Here is a 21,308-nt window from a genome sequence, read left to right as displayed (position 1 = left end):
TGCAGGCGCACATGGGGCCAAGCGAACCAGGCAAAGGGTCTAAATTGTGAAATTGTGAAATAGATGTAATATGACTTGTATACCTCTGTTTTAATTGGAAATCGTATGTAATGTGTAACCATATACAAAGCCATTTTTAGCTATGAGTATATTAATAATAATTTTTAAAAGGGTCTAACACAGGAGACAAGGATGAGAAGCAGAGGACCCAAATCTGCAGAAAGAAGAACTAAAAAAGCAGTGTGGGAACAGTCAAATCCTCATGAGTGTTGGCAAATGAGGATATATCCACAGACAAGATCCCTGGATTCAGAAACATGCAAGTCAGAGACATTGTTTATTGCACCCCAAGGTGAATATATTATATTATGAAGTTATACTTTCCTTATTTATCCCACTTGTGTAACATTCTTTAACAAATATGTATGTTTCAAAATTCTAAATGTCTGTGCCACCTCTACATTGAGACTACTTAGCTTTGTGTCAGTAACAAATTTATTGGAGTATGTTGGTCCTGTATGGATTATCTTGAGCATAGGTGTGATCTATTTCAAAACTGGTTTACAAACAAGTTGGATAGCCTGGGGGCAAATGTGGCCCCCATTGCAGTACCAGGGTTTTGCTCAGAATTGTACCTTTGTAATTGAAATTGTTTTGCGTTAGAGCTATCGAGGCAAGTTCCATTATAAATGAAGTAGGTATGTCATAGTTTATATTGTGTCTCATGGTGCTTTCTTTTGCAACTCTGTGTTTCTACTTGTTGGATCGGGGTGTATAGTGCAGCGGTAGCCATAGTCACTAACACATCTTCATTCTGAATGTAACTCACATTTTTTTTTAAATATTCAAATTTGCTGTGGTATGGCTCGAGTATGAATACATTGCAACTGCCATTTCTTGAATGAGGACTCCACATACGTATAGCACTGAGTTAATACCTGACATTCTAGGTCTTCCTGGAGGGGGACTAAACCCTGGAATGATCCTGCACAAGAGGGTCTGGAATGTTAGACTACGCTAGATGTTATTCTTCAGAGACCTCTCCCAATGTCTCTGTGAGTGAGCGCTCACAAAATACATGCATAGCCCAGAAAGAAATGAAAAGGATTGATAACCAACCATATGCTGCAATAAAATAAAATATAGCCAGTAGGGTAATGTATAACACAAGGAAGCAGAAAACAAGAAGGCAGCAAATGTGACAACACCTTCTGCTGGTGTCAAAACATCACCTTTGAATATGGAGGAAAAGAAAGGAAGGTGGACTAAGACTAGAAGGTTTGTGGTGAAAACACTGTATTCCAGATCGAGTGTCTCGGAAGCCTGATGAGATGAGGAAGATGCAGGTAAGTCTGTAGTCTCCAACCCGACAGCACACAGTAAAAAAAAGAGATGGCTGTGATCAAAATAAGCACCATGGAAGTCCAAGGCAGAATGTCCATAGAATGCTGAGGAGGGGATCAAGCACAATTGTATGAGAGAAAATGAGGGCAACGCCAATAGCAGGCTGGGTGCTGATGGAACCAAGGGAAAGCTTAAGGCGGATCACCAGGAAGGCCAGGTCAATGTCAGTGATAGCAATCAACGCTCAGTAACCAACCAGGTACAACTCACAGTGGCAGTCTGGGGACCATAGATAAGTTGCCAGCAACAGGAAGTTTAGGTGCATTTGAGGTGAAAGAGACGAGGGGAGGCGCAAAGCACAAGAGGAATGAGGGGAACACAGCAGGAAAGCAAAGACATAAATGGGGCCAACAGAACAGAAACTGTTGATCCGAAAGCAGAGCTGAGCCGAGGGGCATTCCCCTTTTTTCCGAACACCCTCTCTTTTCTGGCACTTTGCTCCCTGGCCGGTCTTCATGTCTTCATCCTTCCACTTCCCCCTCACCTGCCCAGGTCAACACACATACCTATACCTCACATCCTGCGACACCATTGACCTGCCCACCTCACCCCACAGCCATCACCACAGAATACACTGCAGAAAGCACGGCTTGCATGCACCAACACCCTTATTTTTGTTAACTTCTTTTTGCCTTTCAGTCACCAATCTGCCACACATGACACTCCAGATGGTACAGCCTGCCTCCAGTGGCATAATGACCTAAGTAATGGCTCATACCTTGCACGGTATCTTTGTGAAATGTGCCTGCCTGGTCAAAGAAGATGGTTTAAGAAAATGAGGTTACTCAAAGTAGATCAGGGTGGGACTGGCCCACGTCAAAAGGATGATAAGTGCAGCCCATTCTCTTACTCTAGCTTCAAAGTTAGTGTCAAAGAGCGTTGGAGGATGGAGAGCTACTTGAAGGACAGAACGATAATATAAAACCATACATTCCTCACACATTCATGAACGTTGGATAATGGCTCCGGCAGCACTTGAGTATCTTTAGCAAATATGTCTGCCAGGTCGAAGAAGATTGGTCAAAAAATGAGATAAAACAAAATAGGCCCAGGGTGGAAGGTGGATGAATACAAAATAACGGTGGTCTTGGTTTCAGTGTTAGATTTGAAGGCGTGCATGTCACAATGAAGGGGTTAATTCCTTAGGATTTAGCGAATGTGTATCTGGGGATAATGGAATGGGTGATATTTGTGGTTGATGTGTCTGGTGCAGTATTTGAACATGTAAAAGAGAGGCTTATTGTTGAAACATGCATTCGATGGAAAGGATGGCAATAATGTTAATGTTGGTGTTGTTTTGCGGAAGTGTGAAGGCGATGATATTGTACTGGTTACGCGCCATTCATCGTCGTGCCCTCACAGACGCACTCACGCTCCTTCTCATACACATTTACCCCCTCGAAAGACCCTCAAAGGCACAGCTTGTCTCAAACGCTGGCTCGCCCTGGCACTTTGCACAGACCCTCTCAGACTCACACGGTGATGGCTCTCAGCGGCGGGCTCATTGCTCATGTCACAACTCCCCCTCTCCCCCCCCCCCCCCCGCCCCAGTTTTCTCCTGGCATTCTCCAGAAGGGGGGCTGCGGACCGACAGCTGGATGTGCGCACCATAGAGCTTCTTGGCGTGAAGCAGGGTGAAGCAGGGAGAGACCCAGCCTCTGCGGGGGGCTACTGGTCGCCTGTCCCTGACAAAAGCGAACACCCGTGCAGTGCAGCCTCCCCTCCCCTACAAACCCAGGCACTTCTCCCTAGAGGACGCGCTCCTTGTTGGAGCAACCACACCGTCTCTCCAAAGAACAATCTCCTGGGGGCATCCTCCCCCCTCTGTTCTCGACCCCCTCCCTTCTCCCGCTTGCTCCGCCGCACAGACCGCAGTGTCAGGCTGCGACTGGTCCCCTCGGGTGGTCGGTGGGCTCCATACAGCCCCCGCCCGCTGCACGCAATGTCTTGCTTTGGGGTGCGGGTGTCGCCCCCTTCAGGCAGGCTGCTCTTTCTGGGGCTCCTGGGGTGCACCTGTCTTTGCATGCCTATAGAGGCAAAGAAGCCCCCCCGGACAGTGCCGTGCCCCCCGACCTGCTCATGTACCCGGGACACCGCCTTCTGCGTGAATTCCAACGAGGTGCCCCCCACCCTGCCCCCCGAAATCATCTCCCTGTGAGTATATCCTCGTTGGGTTGGGGGGGGGGGGGGTATGGGTAAGAATTAGAGTTTAAATGGCAGGGTTACGGATGGTGGTTGGAGCAGAATGAGTAATGAGGCAAATAGAGGGGGTAGGGGTAATATTAGGGGGGTAGTTGGGTATGTCCTTGGGAAGGGCGCGGAATATGGTATTTGGGAGAAAGATAGTGAGGCGGGGGTAGCGAAACCTGGTGGCGCGAGGGGGTGTGTGGTAGCTTGGTGAGGGGCTGTGGGCGAGAAGGTACTGTTAGTCAGAAACATTTCTGACACCAAAGTAACGCATTCTGGCAGCGCAGCGGACGCTAGGAACCCACCACGGCGTCTCGCCAGCCCTCGAGGCTGGGCCGGGCTGGGGGGCATGTCTGAGGCCGGGGGCCCTCTGGGTTGGGGCGGAATTGGGGCATGTCTGGTGGCCGGGGGCCGTCGGGGCTGGGCCGGGATGGAGGGCATGTCTGAGGCCGGGGGCCCTCGAGGCTGGGCCGGGATTGAGGGTATGCCTGGAGGCCGGGGGCCCTCGGGACTGGGCCGTAATGGAAGGTGTGCCTACAGGCCGGGGGCCCTCGGGGATGGGGCGGGATGGAGGGCATGCCTGGAGGCCGGGGGCCCTCGGGCTGGGGCGGGATTGGGGGTATGCCTACAGGCCGGGGGCCCTCGGGGCTGGGGCGGGATGGAGGGCATGCCTGGAGGCCGGGGGCCCTCGGGGCTGGGGCGGGATGGAGGGCATGCCTGGAGGCCGGGGGCCCTCGGGGCTGGGCCGGGATTGGGGGTATGCCTACAGGCCGGGGGCCCTCGGGGCTGGGGCCGGATGGAGGGCATGCCTGGAGGCCGGGGGCCCTTGGGGCTGGGGCGGGATGGAGGGCATGGCTGGAGGCCGGGGGCCCTCGGAGCTGGGCCGGGATTGGGGGTATGCCTACAGGCCGGGGGCCCTCGGGGCTGGGCCGGGATTGGGGGTATGCCTACAGGCCGGGGCCCTCGGGGCTGGGCCGGGATTGGGGGTATGCCTACAGGCCGGGGGCCCTCGGGCTGGGGCGGGATGGAGGGCATGCCTGGAGGCCGGGGGCCCTCGGGGCTGGGGCGGGATGGAGGGCATGCCTGGAGGCAGGGGGCCCTCGGGGCTGGGCCGGGATTGGGGGTATGCCTACAGGCCGGGGGCCCTCGGGGCTGGGCCGGGATTGGGGGTATGCCTACAGGCCGGGGGCCCTCGGGGCTGGGCCGGGATTGGGGGTAGGCCTGGAGGCCGGGGGCCCTCGGGACTGGGCCGGGATTGAGGGTGTGCCTGGAGGCCGGGGGCCCTCGTTGCTGCGGCGGGGTGGAGGGCATGTCTGAGGCCGGGGGCCCTCGAGGCTGGCCCGGGATTGAGGGTATGCCTGGAGGCCGGGGGCCCTCGAGACTGGGCCGGGATTGAGGGTATGCCTGGAGGCTGGGGGCCCTCCGGGCTGCGGCGGTATGGAGGGCATTCCTGGAGGCCGGGGGCCCTCGGGGCTGGGGCGGGATGGAGGTCATGCCTGGAGGCCAGGGGGCCTCGGTGCTGGGGCAGGATGGAGGGCATGCCTGGAGGCCGGGGGCCCTCGGGGCTGGATGGAGGGCATACCTGGAGGCCGGGGGAAGCCGTGATTTTGCAGCTGCGTTGAGACTGGAGCGCGGCGCGTGCTGGGACGTGACCGGGCGTGCCTTTGAGCTGCTGTGTGTGTTATCAGATGTGCGCATCGGTCAGAAACACAGCGGGTTTGTGGAGCACGGATGGACATGTGCGAAGTGCGAAGACCGTCCTTCTGCTGGGAAAGCAGCCGGTTGCTTCAGACCGAGAGTGAGGTGCATCGCTAGAGCGGGGGACGGGGGACGGGGGGGACTGGGACACAGGGATGCGACAGAAGGGTCAGATTCAGGAGCCTTTGCAAAGCTGTGTGTCCAGATATGCATGACTGAGGGGGCCACGGTCAGCAATGGAATACAACGCACAGGTGCACTGTCAAAGTGGAGCGAGAAGCCCCGGTGCAGCATGGGGAATTCCGAAGAATGGAGGTACACTGGGGGAGCTATGATTTCGACGCAGTTCTGGAATACCAGACTATAGAGGAAAGAGTGCAGAGAAGAGGCTTGGCCAGCCCAGGAAATGGAGTAAGAGCTACCGGGAAGTTATGAGGGGAACCAGTGAACAATGTCTAAAAAAACCAAGGGAAGCGAGCAGCGGAGTAACATTGCTGAACATGTTGGGGGGGTGAGGGGGACAAGACATATGAAGAAAAGGTGCCCAAGCAAAATGAATGGGGACAAAATGGTGTGCCATGAAAGTTGGGGGGGGGCAAACACCCCTGTCCCCCCTAAAATTACGCCCATGAGAGCAGAAAGAATTGGGGGGAGCAGGGGGTTGATCAACAGTGTCAATTGCTGCCGAAAAGTCAAGCAGGATGAGTACAGAGGAAGACGTATTGCGCCGAGAGGAAAGAAGGGAGCGAGTATCGCAAAGAAGGGCAGTTTCTGTGGAGTGACCGGGCCGGAAGGCAGATTGAGTCAGAGGCAGTAAAGAATGGCGATTGAGAAATGAAGCGATTTGAGAGCATACTGCTCTCTCTAAGATTTTAGAAAGAAAGGGAAGCAAAGAGATAGGTCAGAAGTTGGATGGTAACAAAGGATCGAGTGATGGTTTTCTGAGAATTGGAATGACAACAGCAGGTTTAAATGATGTGGGAAAGGTTGCAGTAGAGAGAGAGAGAGATTGATAAATACAGTTAAGTAAGGAACGAGAGAAGGCTAAATAAAGGAAATGAGGAGGGAGGGAAGCAGGTGAACGGGAGACGCCGTAGGGTGAGCGTGGGCAAGAATAGAGGCTATATTGAAACCCGAAAGAGGGGAAAAGTCGAAAAAGATGCGGATGAGGATGATACAGAGTCAGTGATTGGGAAGCGGAGGGAGGAGGAGAAGGGTGCACGTATAAAAGGAAAGTCAGCTAAGTCGGAGGAAGAAAGACTAGAAGCGATAGATAGCTAGATGGGGGACGGAGGATGGGGTCGGATGAGCCAAACGAGTGTTTTTTTTCATTTTCTTCTGTTTGGTGACAGCAGATTTCAGTTTGGATGCAGCTGCTTCTACTGAGGGGGATCTGCCAGGACTCCCTCCTGCCACTCACAGAAGTTCTACCCAGAGCACTTATGCTTTCACGGGCAGCCTTGCCGTGCTGAACAACACGTCCACGCGCTTTCAGTCTATACAAATGAAAGCTATCAGTACAGTGGCCCATAGGTCTTCTAAAAAACTAGCTTCCAGGGGGAAAAGGGAAAGTCTTGACTTTTGAAAGTGACCTAATCATTTTGTGGCATCTGCCGCTTCCTCAGTATAGGCTGGGGGAAATGCTGATAGTCACCCCAAAGTCGTTCAGGAGTAGTTGTGTTTATGTGAGTAATACATGTACGCCATTTGAGTCATCAAAAAATACGAAGCGGGCAAACAATACAATTACACTCGGGGGTGGGGAGGGGCTGATTTACAAAGATTTGCCCTGGAGCAAGCCAGGAGATAGGCTGACCATCTCAGATCGGCTCCTCGTACCTTACACCTTAGCTGCCTGGAGCATCTTTGATATATAGCGTCCTGGGAGGATAGCTCAGCGGCAGCGTGCGCGTCTTGGAAGCAAGACGACACGTAGCAACAACAGGTTCGATCCCCGGGTCCGCGCTTAGAAACCTCTGGGTGTTTAAGCGCATTATAAATACGTAACTAAGACAAAAAAAAAATATGCAACTAAAAAAAAAAAAACAATTCCTGTAACAGCGCCTCGATGCCTGCGGGCTGTGTGAGCGCTTTATAAATGTAAAAAAAAATAAATAAAAAATATATATAGATTTGCTGGATGGCAACTTAGAGACGCTCCAGTCACCCACAGATTTGCACTGATTTTAGGCAATGTGAACTGGTCTTAAGGTAGCAGGGGGCATCCCCGGATTTGCTCCAGTGAAAAATCTTTGTGTATCAAGCCCACAGATTTAAGAACTGAACTATTTTTCGGGCCATGCAGGTTCTGGCAGGGAGTTCAAAGAAGAACACAAGAGATGTATAATTTGTGCCTGTGCGCTTGCACAGGAGCTCAGCCACCTTTTGCTTCCCGGGCTTTACTGAGCATTTTATCTATCCTCCGTCCTCATCCCAACTATCTACCCGATTTTTCTCCTCCCTACCAGTCCTGCATGCTCCATCATACTCCTCCTTTGCCTCTCTGACAGGAAAAGAGCTTTGATGCCATTACATATGGCAGGAGGTGCTTTACAAATGCAAGATAACATAACATAACACAGCCTTACGCATCTCAGGCTCCCTATAGGATAGCTCAGCAGCAACGTGCTCGCCCTGGAAGCAAGACGACATGAAGCAACACAGGTTCCATCCCCTGGTCCGTGCTTAGAAACCTCTGGCCATTTAAGCATGATATAAATGGGCAACTAAGACAAAAAATAAAAAATATTCCTGTAACAGCACCTCCACTGTGTGAGCACTTTAAAAATGCAAAAAAATAAATATATGGTCCAACCAATCCCTATGGAGTGGCCTTAAAGAGCACTTAGTAAGATCTTACACATTGTGTTACTACCTACCAGCTCAGCACGGTCCTAAATGGAACGATTACCTCAAAAAGATTCTGTTCAGTGAAATGAAAGGGCTAGTTAAACTATAAAAAGAATAGTACAGAAACTGTGAACGTGGTTGGAAAAGTAGGGGACTATTTAGTGTAAACAACATTGGAGGATCGCATTTCCCATTAGTTCCTGCTCACTTCGACCTGTGGGTCATTTTAGAGTTATGTGTGGGGTGCAATATTGGAATAGCAGAATTGGGTGCTTCAGGTCAGGCTTCAGGTACATACACAGATCTTTGTGTGGTGTGCGGGTCCGGAATTCCACAGATAACTGTGGGCTGGAGACCAGAAGATTCAGCCGATGTTTGTGGGTGCGTGACATAGATGAGGTGAGTGTCTGTATCTGTGAGAAAGGAGGCGGTAGAACATTTTGGGATTAGTGTACACTGGCTGAGCTGATAGTGTCCCTTCTTCCTCCCCAGGACCCTGGTGAGTGCTACCTTCTCACAAATCCGACAAGAAGTGTTTGCGCATCTCCCCAACCTGCAGTTCTTGTAAGTAGCCTGTCTGCGAAACGCTCAGTTCTGTCTTTCCTGCACTGCTATACTGTACCTTCTCTTGCACTCTTAAACCCACCTCACCCAAATACACGGGACTATCCATCTGTGTTTTTGTTCACGACTAGTCACATTTCTCAAGGGTGATCTTAATCTGGAGGCTTTCCATCCGGTTGTATACTAATTGACCTTTTCACAATTGACCTCGGGAGAATTGACATCGGGAGAATTGACCTAATTTAGAAGGTCAATTAGGACATATATGTGGGGGGAAAACCCCCGCAGCCCCCCACCCAATCCAAAACCCCCCGCAACCCCCCACCCAATCCCCTTATATTATTTTTTTATCCAAAACCAATCCAATACATATATAAAATAACTAAAATAATATAAAGGTCAATTGTGCAGAAAGTCAATTAGGACCACTATAATTAGGTCAATTGTGCAAAAGATCAATTGTAAAAGGTCAATTTGGGTAATACCTTCCATCCGACAGTTGCCTCTGACACCGGCGGGGTTGGGGCAGTGTCACCCATATGTTGTGGGGCACCCTTATGGGTGAGGAGCGGAGTCATTACCTTGCTGACACACAATCCAACATCACTGATCACAAATTCCTCGGCAAAAGCGACAGACAACAATTTGTTCAGTTTGAACCTTATTGAAGATAAAAAGTTGTGTTGCAACCACTACTATCTTTGCCAGTGAGAATCTTGCCATTTGGGTTAATGGAAGTCATATCGATTTGTCAGTTTTGGATTGTAAACTTTCTAAGGTACTTTTGTAATTGTCGTGGAATAGCCCACTGGTGTCTGTGGAGATCGTAATTCCGAGCTATCTTATAGTTTGCTGACTCCACCTTAAGGAAGAAACAAAGCTTCCCTTCCGGGTATTGGATGCCAACGGTAGAAGTTGGGATTTTTCACAATTTAGTTTTCAGCCCGATAAGCTCCCGAATTTCTTAATGTCTGTAACTATCAGTTGCAAATTGATTTGTGGGTTTTTTACAAATGGAGAAGCATGTTGTCAGCATACATTAATATTGTATTATCGAGCTATACAACTTAATCCCTCTATGCCTTTAGAATACCCTTATAGAGCAGGTGATGCTTTCAATTGCCAATGCAAACAATATAGGTGAAAGCGGGCCTCCCTGTCTCATGCCTCTGGTGGGAGCTATCATGGCTGATCATATACTATTGGTGGCAATCGTGGCTTTTGGTGATGTATTTAGCAGTTGTATGAACAAACAAAAAGTGCCCACAATCAGTGGGACTCCTGCGTCCCACGAACTCCTATAATAACTGGGTACCAGTCAACATTTAGAAAGAACTTGAATAGATGATTCCCTGAGACATGGAATCCTAAGTAGTAATTCATCTGTTACTTAAAGTTTATCTTGAAGATATAGTTCATGAGAATTTGTACAAAAGAATCACCTTTAATCTATTTTTATAACCCAATAAACGGATAGTCCGTGTATGTTAATTATTTTGAAAAAACATGTAAATAATAAAAAAGCATTCATGTATTTCCTTATTCAAACATATATTGAAACGGTACACAACACATAGATCAATGAACACAGTCCAATTTTTTCTCAGCTCAACGCTGTTTTGGGGAGGTTCCCCTTCATCAGAAGCAATTAATCTGTTTTCAATCAGCAATATTCGTCCTATTGTGATAATATCTGTAAACATATTTACATCATGTTAGGGTCTTTTTTCACTTTTCAGTGTATCATACCATTGATATGTTTTTGTTTTTTTTGTCATTCATGACTTGTATGGAGCTTATTTACCTGGTGAAGGTCCAGGAAAGAAAGTGTGCCAAAGGTCGTCTTGCCCACCACTTTTGCAAAGCCCATAGGCAGGAAAAGGGTACCCTGTTAAATATAAGTGTGCTCATATTCAGGATCTACCATAAAAATCTACCTAAGGCCCCTATAAATGCATAACTCGTAGCTGTCTTGCGACGCCTACCTTTTACAAGATGGTGCTGCTATTATCTGTGTATGGCTCACTGCCAGTAGTCTGTGGTTGCTGGTCTTAAACCTCGAACATAACTCCCTTTCTGGAATGTAAATACAAGTGTAAGGGGAATTCAGTAATTACAAGTCGCCCACATGTTCTTCCTATCAACCTCTGTGTCCTTAACAGCGGTGTAGGTCCGCTAACAAAATGCAGTGGGTGAAAAGATGACCTGACGTACGCACGATGTAGCCATTAATGCTATTCCGTTTGCAGGCATCTGTGACCGACATGCACAGCTCTGCGGGACGGCAGTGTTGAGCTGATGAAAAATTGCACTGTGTTCATTGATCTATTTGATGTGTACAGTTTCAATATATGTTTGAATAAGGAAATATATGTTTTTTCGAAATAATTAAAATACACAGACTATCCGTTTATTAGGTTACAAGAATAGAGTAAAGGTGATTCTTTTGTCCAAAATCCCATGATAAATACCTTCAAGATAAACTTAAAGTAACAGCAGCAATTACTATTTAGGATTCCCTTTCTCAGGGAATTGTCTATTCAAGTTCTTTAATTAGAAATGTAAATGTTGACTGCTGTCCAGTTATTATAGGTGTGCGTGGGACGCGAGAGTCCCACTGATTGTGGGCACTTTTTGTTTGTTCATATGTTGATGCAACCTAGTGCCAGGGTTGCTTTTTTCCCTTGCACCCTTTACGATTAAGATACTCCTAAAAAAACATTTCTACTCAAGATGTGCTTTCTACCATTTTGTTTTTTGGTATATAGCAGTTGTATCCATTTCAGGTTCCCGTTCTTTTAAAAAAATGTTTTATTGTTTATGGTTTAACAAAACCTTTACAAAAATGATTTCTTTTATAAAACAACATAAAAATACATGACTTAATTAATTCTCTTTCGATTCATATCATACTAAAATCACAGTATAAAACAATTCTTCAATGAAAGGAAGGTACATTACTATGCTTCTACATATATTGTCTCATACACAGCTAGAATTCATACACTAGACACAAGAAATTACTGTTGCATATGAACCAGCCATGTTCCTTCATCAGAACTTTAAAACATAAGCTTCAGTATTCAAATCAAGTTACTCCTTACCAGGATTTAAGTTTCGAATATATTTAAAAAGTTAAATTCAAGATATCGAATAAAAATATACATCATCATCAGGTTTCACTTCTGCAATATTAAGCCATACTTCCACGAACCGGCCCTGAGGTAGCAATCCCCTCCCCATTGTTAGGGGGATTTATTCTCGTCCGTGTCCCCCTTTGTTTTAATGAGCAAGGCTTTGTCAATAATGACCAAAAGTTGAGTTAACCTTAGCAGAAGCCGTTGACTAGTCCCCCACATACATCACTCCCACAGGACTGTTTCCATGTAATGGAGTCTATGTGCAAAAATGAGCCAAATATGACTGCCCGCTGGGATGTAAAAAAAGGGCAGAACATAGTCAGGTGTTTAAGAGTTTCCAGCTCACAGGATTGGGTACAGAAACGGCATCTACCAGATATGGAATCAACTTAGTTGTCATCCCAATATTGGAGTCTTTCGTTGGTCATTAATTGATTCAGTTTAAATCGTAAGTAGACCTTTCTAGCATCACTGCACGGAAAGATCTCTAAGTACCGTGCACGTTCACCCAGTTTTCGTGTAAACTTTGCATATTCGTAGAATGCCTTACTCTTGCTCATTTTATCCAGCATAAGACACCAGTAGAAAGTTTGGAATTTCCTTTTGCAGGCTGGTGTACCAAGCACAAGTTAATCTTTAGCAATCACGGTATCATCCAAGATTTTTTCCATTTTATGTTTGAATCTCATGATTGAGGGTAATCGCCCCTCTTTTAAAAGCCCCGCCAAATCTTCATATAGGGACTGTTTAGGTGGCATCAACATTTTAATGTAGCCATTCATCAAACGTCAGTACCATTTAACCGACAATGGCAAGATGCCCAATTCATGGCAAATCACTATATTTGGGATATAAATCGCTACCCCAAGAACCTTCTTCCACAATATTCCCTGTACACAATCCAGGAATTCCTCCAAGTCGTATGTGCAGATGTCTAAGGCATACAAGATAATGGGTTCCACCTTTTAATAGGTAGAACTGTATGCATGGCATCAGAGAGAATTTGCTGTAACAATGATAAATTATCTTCATTTGTGAGGTCAATTGCTTCACTTTTGTGTTAATAACCTCTTTCCACATGGCTATCGAATAATTGGATGCAAGCTGGTATCCTAGGTATCTTACTGAGGGCACCTTGGGTATGATGACCTTGTTAAGTGACCACGTGAATTTGGCTGTAGCTCTCTTACCATCCGCAAATACGATAATGAAGGACTTCACTGGATTAACCTGTAGATTGTTCTTAAGGGCATAGTGCTGGAACGATGTTAGTTTCGACTGTAGGTCAAGAGGTGTGCGATCCATAAAAAGTAAATCGTCTGCAAAGCCCAACCAGTTTATTGCTAACCGGCCCAACTTGACCGGAAATATGACTGCATCACACCAGGCTGATTCCAGGTTCGATAAATAGAGATTGAAAAGAACAGCGGCCAGGTTGCATCCCTGCTTAAGGCCTACTTCAGTTGGTATCGAGTCGGTCATAGCCCCCTCCTTTGCCAACCTGATCCTATAGTTTGTGTTTTTGTGGAGAAGAGCAATGATGACTACCAAGTAGCACAGGAAGCCCAAAGCTAACATCTTCTCCCATAGGACTGAGCGTATGACCGTGTCGAAAGCGGAAGTAAGATCCAGTGCAGCGATATAGGTAGGACCAGTATGTGAGGATTTGGTTTGTGCATACACATGGGCCGCAATGGTAGCATTTAGCGGACATCCCATATGCTTGCGAAAACCTATTTGTGATCGTGGCAACACATCAAGTAAGACAATATAATGCTGAAGTGTCGCAAGTAACAGATGAGTGGACATTTTGGCAGATGTGTCCATCAGGGCAATGGAATATATAGGTGTGTCAGAGAACTGGCACTAGAGAAACGCTTACCCCTCACTACTCTAACCTCAAAGATAGGTTGGAAAGCTTCTTATCACACATATATATATATATTTTTATATATTTTCAAAACCGCATTGGTCTGTAAAGACAGCAATTATATCAAGAGGCATATGCATACATACAAGTAATTTTAATGGGGAATGTCAAATATATTTAAAAAGACAAATGAAAGATACAGTGCTCAGTGTCTAAAACAGGTAAGACCAGACTTTTAAATAACAAAAAGCCAGAAGAAAAACAAACATACAGGATGAAGTAGCTTAATATACTTTCTGATCCTAATACACAATTTGTACAAAATGGCTAAAATTAGGCATTTGATGAGATACAAAATGTCGACATGTTTCGGCCAATGATCAGATAGGACAGTTTCTCAAATGTCCATCCAAGAGATAAATGTAGCGGCCATCATCAGGACAGGACATTTCTTCAGGATGAGCCTTATGGACAATTTACTATTGACATCAACAATCTAAAAAGATACATATATATACAGTTAGTCATCAGACATTAGACATTGACTTACACAGTAAAAAAATTAATCTTCCTTGTATAACCTCAGATATATAAACACAAGACTTATAGTGGCTGTCTATTTGATTTGTAAAAACTCTGTAGGTAAAATATCCAAGTATATTCTATCTACAGGATAGTTTATCTACCGTGTTCACCATGGACCGCAGTTCACATACCCTTGTGTGACATATATGAAAAATCCAACCCTTACCAATAACTCCTAGGTCAAGTGTGATCGACAAAGTGAAGAAATGGACCAGATTGATCCATTTGGGGACAGACATGTCACCATAATGTCTAATTATTAGTCATCTAGTTAATTTATGGCATCATCTATGTAAATAGATAGGCAATAGCCGGTCATTTTTAATTGGTTCTCTTTCTATTAATAATATCATTTATCAGGTTCTTTCATACCAGAGGACATTGTTCAATTGAAACACCAGGACGCGAAAACAATGTGTTCATGCAACCAAAAAACCAAAGAACAAAAAACTTACTTCCGGATGTGACCGGATGAAGATCTCACTAAGCATCAATTAGCACATCCGGAGTGCAGCTAGAAAGCGGCGTTATAGTGTTAGATTTGTAAGATATCCTGAATCAAATACAGGAAGAAGGTAGTATTTTAATCTTACAGTCTTGTTAGACCTGAACATACTTATTAACAGGCAATATTTCTATATACCTTTTCACGGGGTCTTCATATATACTGTGAAGAGGCGATCGGAAAATTAATATCAACCGCTAAGACCCTGGTAGAAAACAAATCCGTATGGTCGAGGGAGTATTGTCCAGGTCGTGTGCAGGCAATCTGTCATAATACAGAGCACAGAAAAACTAGTCAGACCACACGCTATTCACAAGAACAAACTTGTCACTGTGAAGTATATGGAATACGGGTGCTTACCTTGCACTCCTCAGTTACGAGATGAACGATCCTCTCGCCGCAGTCGTGTTGTGGAGAATAATGAGCAACAGCCATGCAAACGGCGAGATTAAATAGGTCTCGCCGTTGACGTCACGACAGGCGGGGACTCATTTTAAAGATACAGTGTTATATCGGCCTGAGCCGTGTGTCACTGCACACTGTCAATACAGGCAAGGCTCTCTACGGGAGGCCCCCGAAGCTGTGGGGGAACTATACCCAGAGGACTAAAGTGGCCCAAAGTGACCCCTAGGCGGAAATCCGCCAGAGGAAGCCCCAGATCGCGCATCCATAACGGGGGACAGCTGTCGGGTGGCCAATCAGGGGTCTCAGGGAGAAAGAAAATGAGACAAAAAAGAAGAGGGGTGTGGATATCCAACATCCTCATCAGTAATCCGAGTTATGTTATTAAACTATTCCATTCCACAGATGAATTTAGACCGTGGTTAACCGTATTCAGATTATATATCAGCCTTTGTTCAGCTAGGCTCAGGGCTAAGTCTCTATTACCACCTCTAGGGGAGGGTAAGATTTTTTGAATGACAAACCATTTTAGATCGGTATAGTTGTGTTTTGCCGCAATATAGTGAGAAACCAGGGGTTTGTTCTCAATTTTATTCTTCAGACACGACCTGTGTTCACAAATTCTAAGCCGTACAGCGCGGCTCGTTTTTCCTATGTATAATAAATTACATGGGCATTTAATGCCATAAATAAGCCAATCTGAGGCACAGTTGGAAAAGTGTTTTAAATTCCATGTTCTGCCATTTAGTTCAATCGACTTACAATTGGATGTCAAAGCGCACACTGAACAATGGCCACATTTAAAATGTCCTACTACCGGTGGAAGATTCCACAGAGTAGTTTGTGATGTAGGTGGACATATAACTGGATAAGTGTGGACCAAACGGTCTTTTACATTTTTTTGCCGTTTAAAAGCGAACCTGGGTTGGGCAGGGCAAAATTCTTCCGTAGTCAGGATATGCCACTGTTGTTTGATTATTTTACGTAAGGCATTGCTAATAGGGCTAAACGTGCTCACACACGTTAATCTATCTTCTGTAGTTGTTGGCTCCCGGTGAAGGCATCGATTTCTATTGGCATATTTAGCTCTTTTATATGCTCGATTGATACATTTTTTGGGGTAGCCTCTAGTGGATAGACGTAATTTAAGGTCTTTACTTTCTCGGATAAAATCCCCGAGATCCGTACAGTTTCTTCTTAGTCTTAAGAATTGCCCAATGGGTAGATTTTCTCGTAGACTCAGGGGATGGAAACTGTTATATCTGAGGAGTGTGTTTTTGTCCGTAGATTTGCGGTAGAGGCTAGTGTTCAGAGTGCCTTCTGCAGTTTTGAAAATGGAGAGATCCAGAAACGGAATGATGGTTTTGTCGAACGTCATGGTAAATTTGATGTGTGGATTATGATTGTTTAGCCATTCTAGAAAGGAGTAAAGGCAAGGGAGATCCCCCTGCCAAATCATAAACACGTCGTCTATATAGCGAAGCCATTTAAGGATGTTATCTTTAAAAGGATTGGATGGATTATATATGGAGATGCTTTCGAAATGGTCCATGAATAAATTTGCCAGATCTGGCGCAAACGTCGCACCCATGCTTGTCCCATGAATTTGTTTATAAAAAGTCCCTTCATAAAGAAAGAAGTTTTCAGTCAGGGCAATTTTAATGCACTCCATGATAAATGGTGTAGGTACTTTTGACAATGTGTCCGTCCGTTTATTCAGAAAAGTCTCCATAATCATTAAGCATTCTCCCTGTGGAATGCTTGTATAGAGAGCAGTTACGTCTAAAGTGACTAAGAGATCTGTCATGTTGAGCTGAAGTTCAGATATTAAATTAATCATGCTAGTGGTGTCTTTTACATAAGAATTCATTTTTAACACAAAAGGTCTCAAAAAATAGTCGGCGTAGATGGATACAATCGGTCTACCCGGTGGAATACGCTCGTTTTTATGAATCTTCGGGAGGAGGTAAAAAGCAGGAATTGTGGGTGATGTTTTTATGAGAAACTGACAAAAGAACCCGGCATTCTTAATAAAACCCGCTGACAAAGGCGGAGGTATTGTTCTATGGGATACTACATTGTACTCCACAGAGGTCAATCTTCAACTTAATAACCCAGTATTTTATCGTAAACTGAACCATGACCCTACGGGGTCCATTCGGGAAGAAATCAAAAGCCTGATGGATCATGCCTTACAAGAGGAATGGATCGATCATGATGAATATCAGTTTCTCATAAAAACATCACCCACAATTCCTGCTTTTTACCTCCTCCCGAAGATTCATAAAAACGAGCGTATTCCACCGGGTAGACCGATTGTATCAGCCATCAACTCCATTCTCGAGCCACTTTCCATCTACGCCGACTATTTTTTGAGACCTTTTGTGTTAAAAATGAATTCTTATGTAAAAGACACCACTAGCATGATTAATTTAATATCTGAACTTCAGCTCAACATGACAGATCTCTTAGTCACTTTAGACGTAACTGCTCTCTATACAAGCATTCCACAGGGAGAATGCTTAATGATTATGGAGACTTTTCTGAATAAACGGACGGACACATTGTCAAAAGTACCTACACCATTTATCATGGAGTGCATTAAAATTGCCCTGACTGAAAACTTCTTTCTTTATGAAGGGACTTTTTATAAACAAATTCATGGGACAAGCATGGGTGCGACGTTTGCGCCAGATCTGGCAAATTTATTCATGGACCATTTCGAAAGCATCTCCATATATAATCCATCCAATCCTTTTAAAGATAACATCCTTAAATGGCTTCGCTATATAGACGACGTGTTTATGATTTGGCAGGGGGATCTCCCTTGCCTTTACTCCTTTCTAGAATGGCTAAACAATCATAATCCACACATCAAATTTACCATGACGTTCGACAAAACCATCATTCCGTTTCTGGATCTCTCCATTTTCAAAACTGCAGAAGGCACTCTGAACACTAGCCTCTACCGCAAATCTACGGACAAAAACACACTCCTCAGATATAACAGTTTCCATCCCCTGAGTCTACGAGAAAATCTACCCATTGGGCAATTCTTAAGACTAAGAAGAAACTGTACGGATCTCGGGGATTTTATCCGAGAAAGTAAAGACCTTAAATTACGTCTATCCACTAGAGGCTACCCCAAAAAATGTATCAATCGAGCATATAAAAGAGCTAAATATGCCAATAGAAATCGATGCCTTCACCGGGAGCCAACAACTACAGAAGATAGATTAACGTGTGTGAGCACGTTTAGCCCTATTAGCAATGCCTTACGTAAAATAATCAAACAACAGTGGCATATCCTGACTACGGAAGAATTTTGCCCTGCCCAACCCAGGTTCGCTTTTAAACGGCAAAAAAATGTAAAAGACCGTTTGGTCCACACTTATCCAGTTATATGTCCACCTACATCACAAACTACTCTGTGGAATCTTCCACCGGTAGTAGGACATTTTAAATGTGGCCATTGTTCAGTGTGCGCTTTGACATCCAATTGTAAGTCGATTGAACTAAATGGCAGAACATGGAATTTAAAACACTTTTCCAACTGTGCCTCAGATTGGCTTATTTATGGCATTAAATGCCCATGTAATTTATTATACATAGGAAAAACGAGCCGCGCTGTACGGCTTAGAATTTGTGAACACAGGTCGTGTCTGAAGAATAAAATTGAGAACAAACCCCTGGTTTCTCACTATATTGCGGCAAAACACAACTATACCGATCTAAAATGGTTTGTCATTCAAAAAATCTTACCCTCCCCTAGAGGTGGTAATAGAGACTTAGCCCTGAGCCTAGCTGAACAAAGGCTGATATATAATCTGAATACGGTTAACCACGGTCTAAATTCATCTGTGGAATGGAATAGTTTAATAACATAACTCGGATTACTGATGAGGATGTTGGATATCCACACCCCTCTTCTTTTTTGTCTCATTTTCTTTCTCCCTGAGACCCCTGATTGGCCACCCGACAGCTGTCCCCCGTTATGGATGCGCGATCTGGGGCTTCCTCTGGCGGATTTCCGCCTAGGGGTCACTTTGGGCCACTTTAGTCCTCTGGGTATAGTTCCCCCACAGCTTCGGGGGCCTCCCGTAGAGAGCCTTGCCTGTATTGACAGTGTGCAGTGACACACGGCTCAGGCCGATATAACACTGTATCTTTAAAATGAGTCCCCGCCTGTCGTGACGTCAACGGCGAGACCTATTTAATCTCGCCGTTTGCATGGCTGTTGCTCATTATTCTCCACAACACGACTGCGGCGAGAGGATCGTTCATCTCGTAACTGAGGAGTGCAAGGTAAGCACCCGTATTCCATATACTTCACAGTGACAAGTTTGTTCTTGTGAATAGCGTGTGGTCTGACTAGTTTTTCTGTGCTCTGTATTATGACAGATTGCCTGCACACGACCTGGACAATACTCCCTCGACCATACGGATTTGTTTTCTACCAGGGTCTTAGCGGTTGATATTAATTTTCCGATCGCCTCTTCACAGTATATATGAAGACCCCGTGAAAAGGTATATAGAAATATTGCCTGTTAATAAGTATGTTCAGGTCTAACAAGACTGTAAGATTAAAATACTACCTTCTTCCTGTATTTGATTCAGGATATCTTACAAATCTAACACTATAACGCCGCTTTCTAGCTGCACTCCGGATGTGCTAATTGATGCTTAGTGAGATCTTCATCCGGTCACATCCGGAAGTAAGTTTTTTGTTCTTTGGTTTTTTGGTTGCATGAACACATTGTTTTCGCGTCCTGGTGTTTCAATTGAACAATGTCCTCTGGTATGAAAGAACCTGATAAATGATATTATTAATAGAAAGAGAACCAATTAAAAATGACCGGCTATTGCCTATCTATTTACATAGATGATGCCATAAATTAACTAGATGACTAATAATTAGACATTATGGTGACATGTCTGTCCCCAAATGGATCAATCTGGTCCATTTCTTCACTTTGTCGATCACACTTGACCTAGGAGTTATTGGTAAGGGTTGGATTTTTCATATATGTCACACAAGGGTATGTGAACTGCGGTCCATGGTGAACACGGTAGATAAACTATCCTGTAGATAGAATATACTTGGATATTTTACCTACAGAGTTTTTACAAATCAAATAGACAGCCACTATAAGTCTTGTGTTTATATATCTGAGGTTATACAAGGAAGATTAATTTTTTTACTGTGTAAGTCAATGTCTAATGTCTGATGACTAACTGTATATATATGTATCTTTTTAGATTGTTGATGTCAATAGTAAATTGTCCATAAGGCTCATCCTGAAGAAATGTCCTGTCCTGATGATGGCCGCTACATTTATCTCTTGGATGGACATTTGAGAAACTGTCCTATCTGATCATTGGCCGAAACATGTCGACATTTTGTATCTCATCAAATGCCTAATTTTAGCCATTTTGTACAAATTGTGTATTAGGATCAGAAAGTATATTAAGCTACTTCATCCTGTATGTTTGTTTTTCTTCTGGCTTTTTGTTATTTAAAAGCCTGGTCTTACCTGTTTTAGACACTGAGCACTGTATCTTTCATTTGTCTTTTTAAATATATTTGACATTCCCCATTAAAATTACTTGTATGTATGCATATGCCTCTTGATATAATTGCTGTCTTTACAGACCAATGCGGTTTTGAAAATATATAAAAATATATATATATATGTGTGATAAGAAGCTTTCCAACCTATCTTTGAGGTTAGAGTAGTGAGGGGTAAGCGTTTCTCTAGTGCCAGTTCTCTGACACACCCATATATTCTCTCGTGACCCATCCCTTCTTTGAGAAATTGCTCCCCCGTTATCAAAAAAACGTTGGGATTGGGCCTTCTATTACATGCATCAGGGCAATGGGCCTAAAATTGTTAGCGTCATCCCAACTCTTTTTTTTATATATAGGGATAATAATGGCAGCACACCAAGATGGCGGGATGACTCCTGTCTGGTAAATGCTATTGTATTTGGTTTGTAATATCTCACCCCACAGGATTGTGTCAGACTTAACCAAACACAGAGGAATCCCGTCAGGACCTGGCGCACGGGAGCTCTTAATCGTTCGTATAGCCCTGATGATGTC

The 21,308-nt window shown here is 44.8% G+C and overlaps 1 protein-coding gene across 2 annotated transcripts in view; it reads left to right on the top strand.

Annotated features, from left to right (window-relative positions):
* The first annotated feature begins 2,977 nt into the window (after positions 1 to 2,977).
* LGI3 (leucine rich repeat LGI family member 3) overlaps positions 2,978 to 21,308 on the top strand; it is a 362,651-nt gene continuing 344,320 nt past the window's right edge. The window contains exons 1-2 of one of the 2 annotated variants that reach the window (XM_069617743.1): positions 2,978 to 3,558; positions 8,632 to 8,703. In XM_069617743.1, coding sequence (XP_069473844.1) covers positions 3,347 to 3,558; positions 8,632 to 8,703 — 284 coding nt within the window. In that variant the 5' untranslated portion in view covers positions 2,978 to 3,346. Of the gene's footprint in view, positions 3,559 to 7,410; positions 8,539 to 8,631; positions 8,704 to 21,308 lie in introns of those variants that run through there. The other variant, XM_069617744.1, reaches the window with a different exon arrangement.

Source organism: Ambystoma mexicanum, chromosome 10 (assembly GCF_040938575.1).
Source record: "Ambystoma mexicanum isolate Mex_15411 chromosome 10, UKY_AmexF1_1, whole genome shotgun sequence".
Classification (NCBI taxonomy): domain Eukaryota; kingdom Metazoa; phylum Chordata; class Amphibia; order Caudata; family Ambystomatidae; genus Ambystoma; species Ambystoma mexicanum.
Note: the sequence above shows the minus strand (reverse complement) of the source record. Positions and strands in the feature narration are given on the sequence as shown.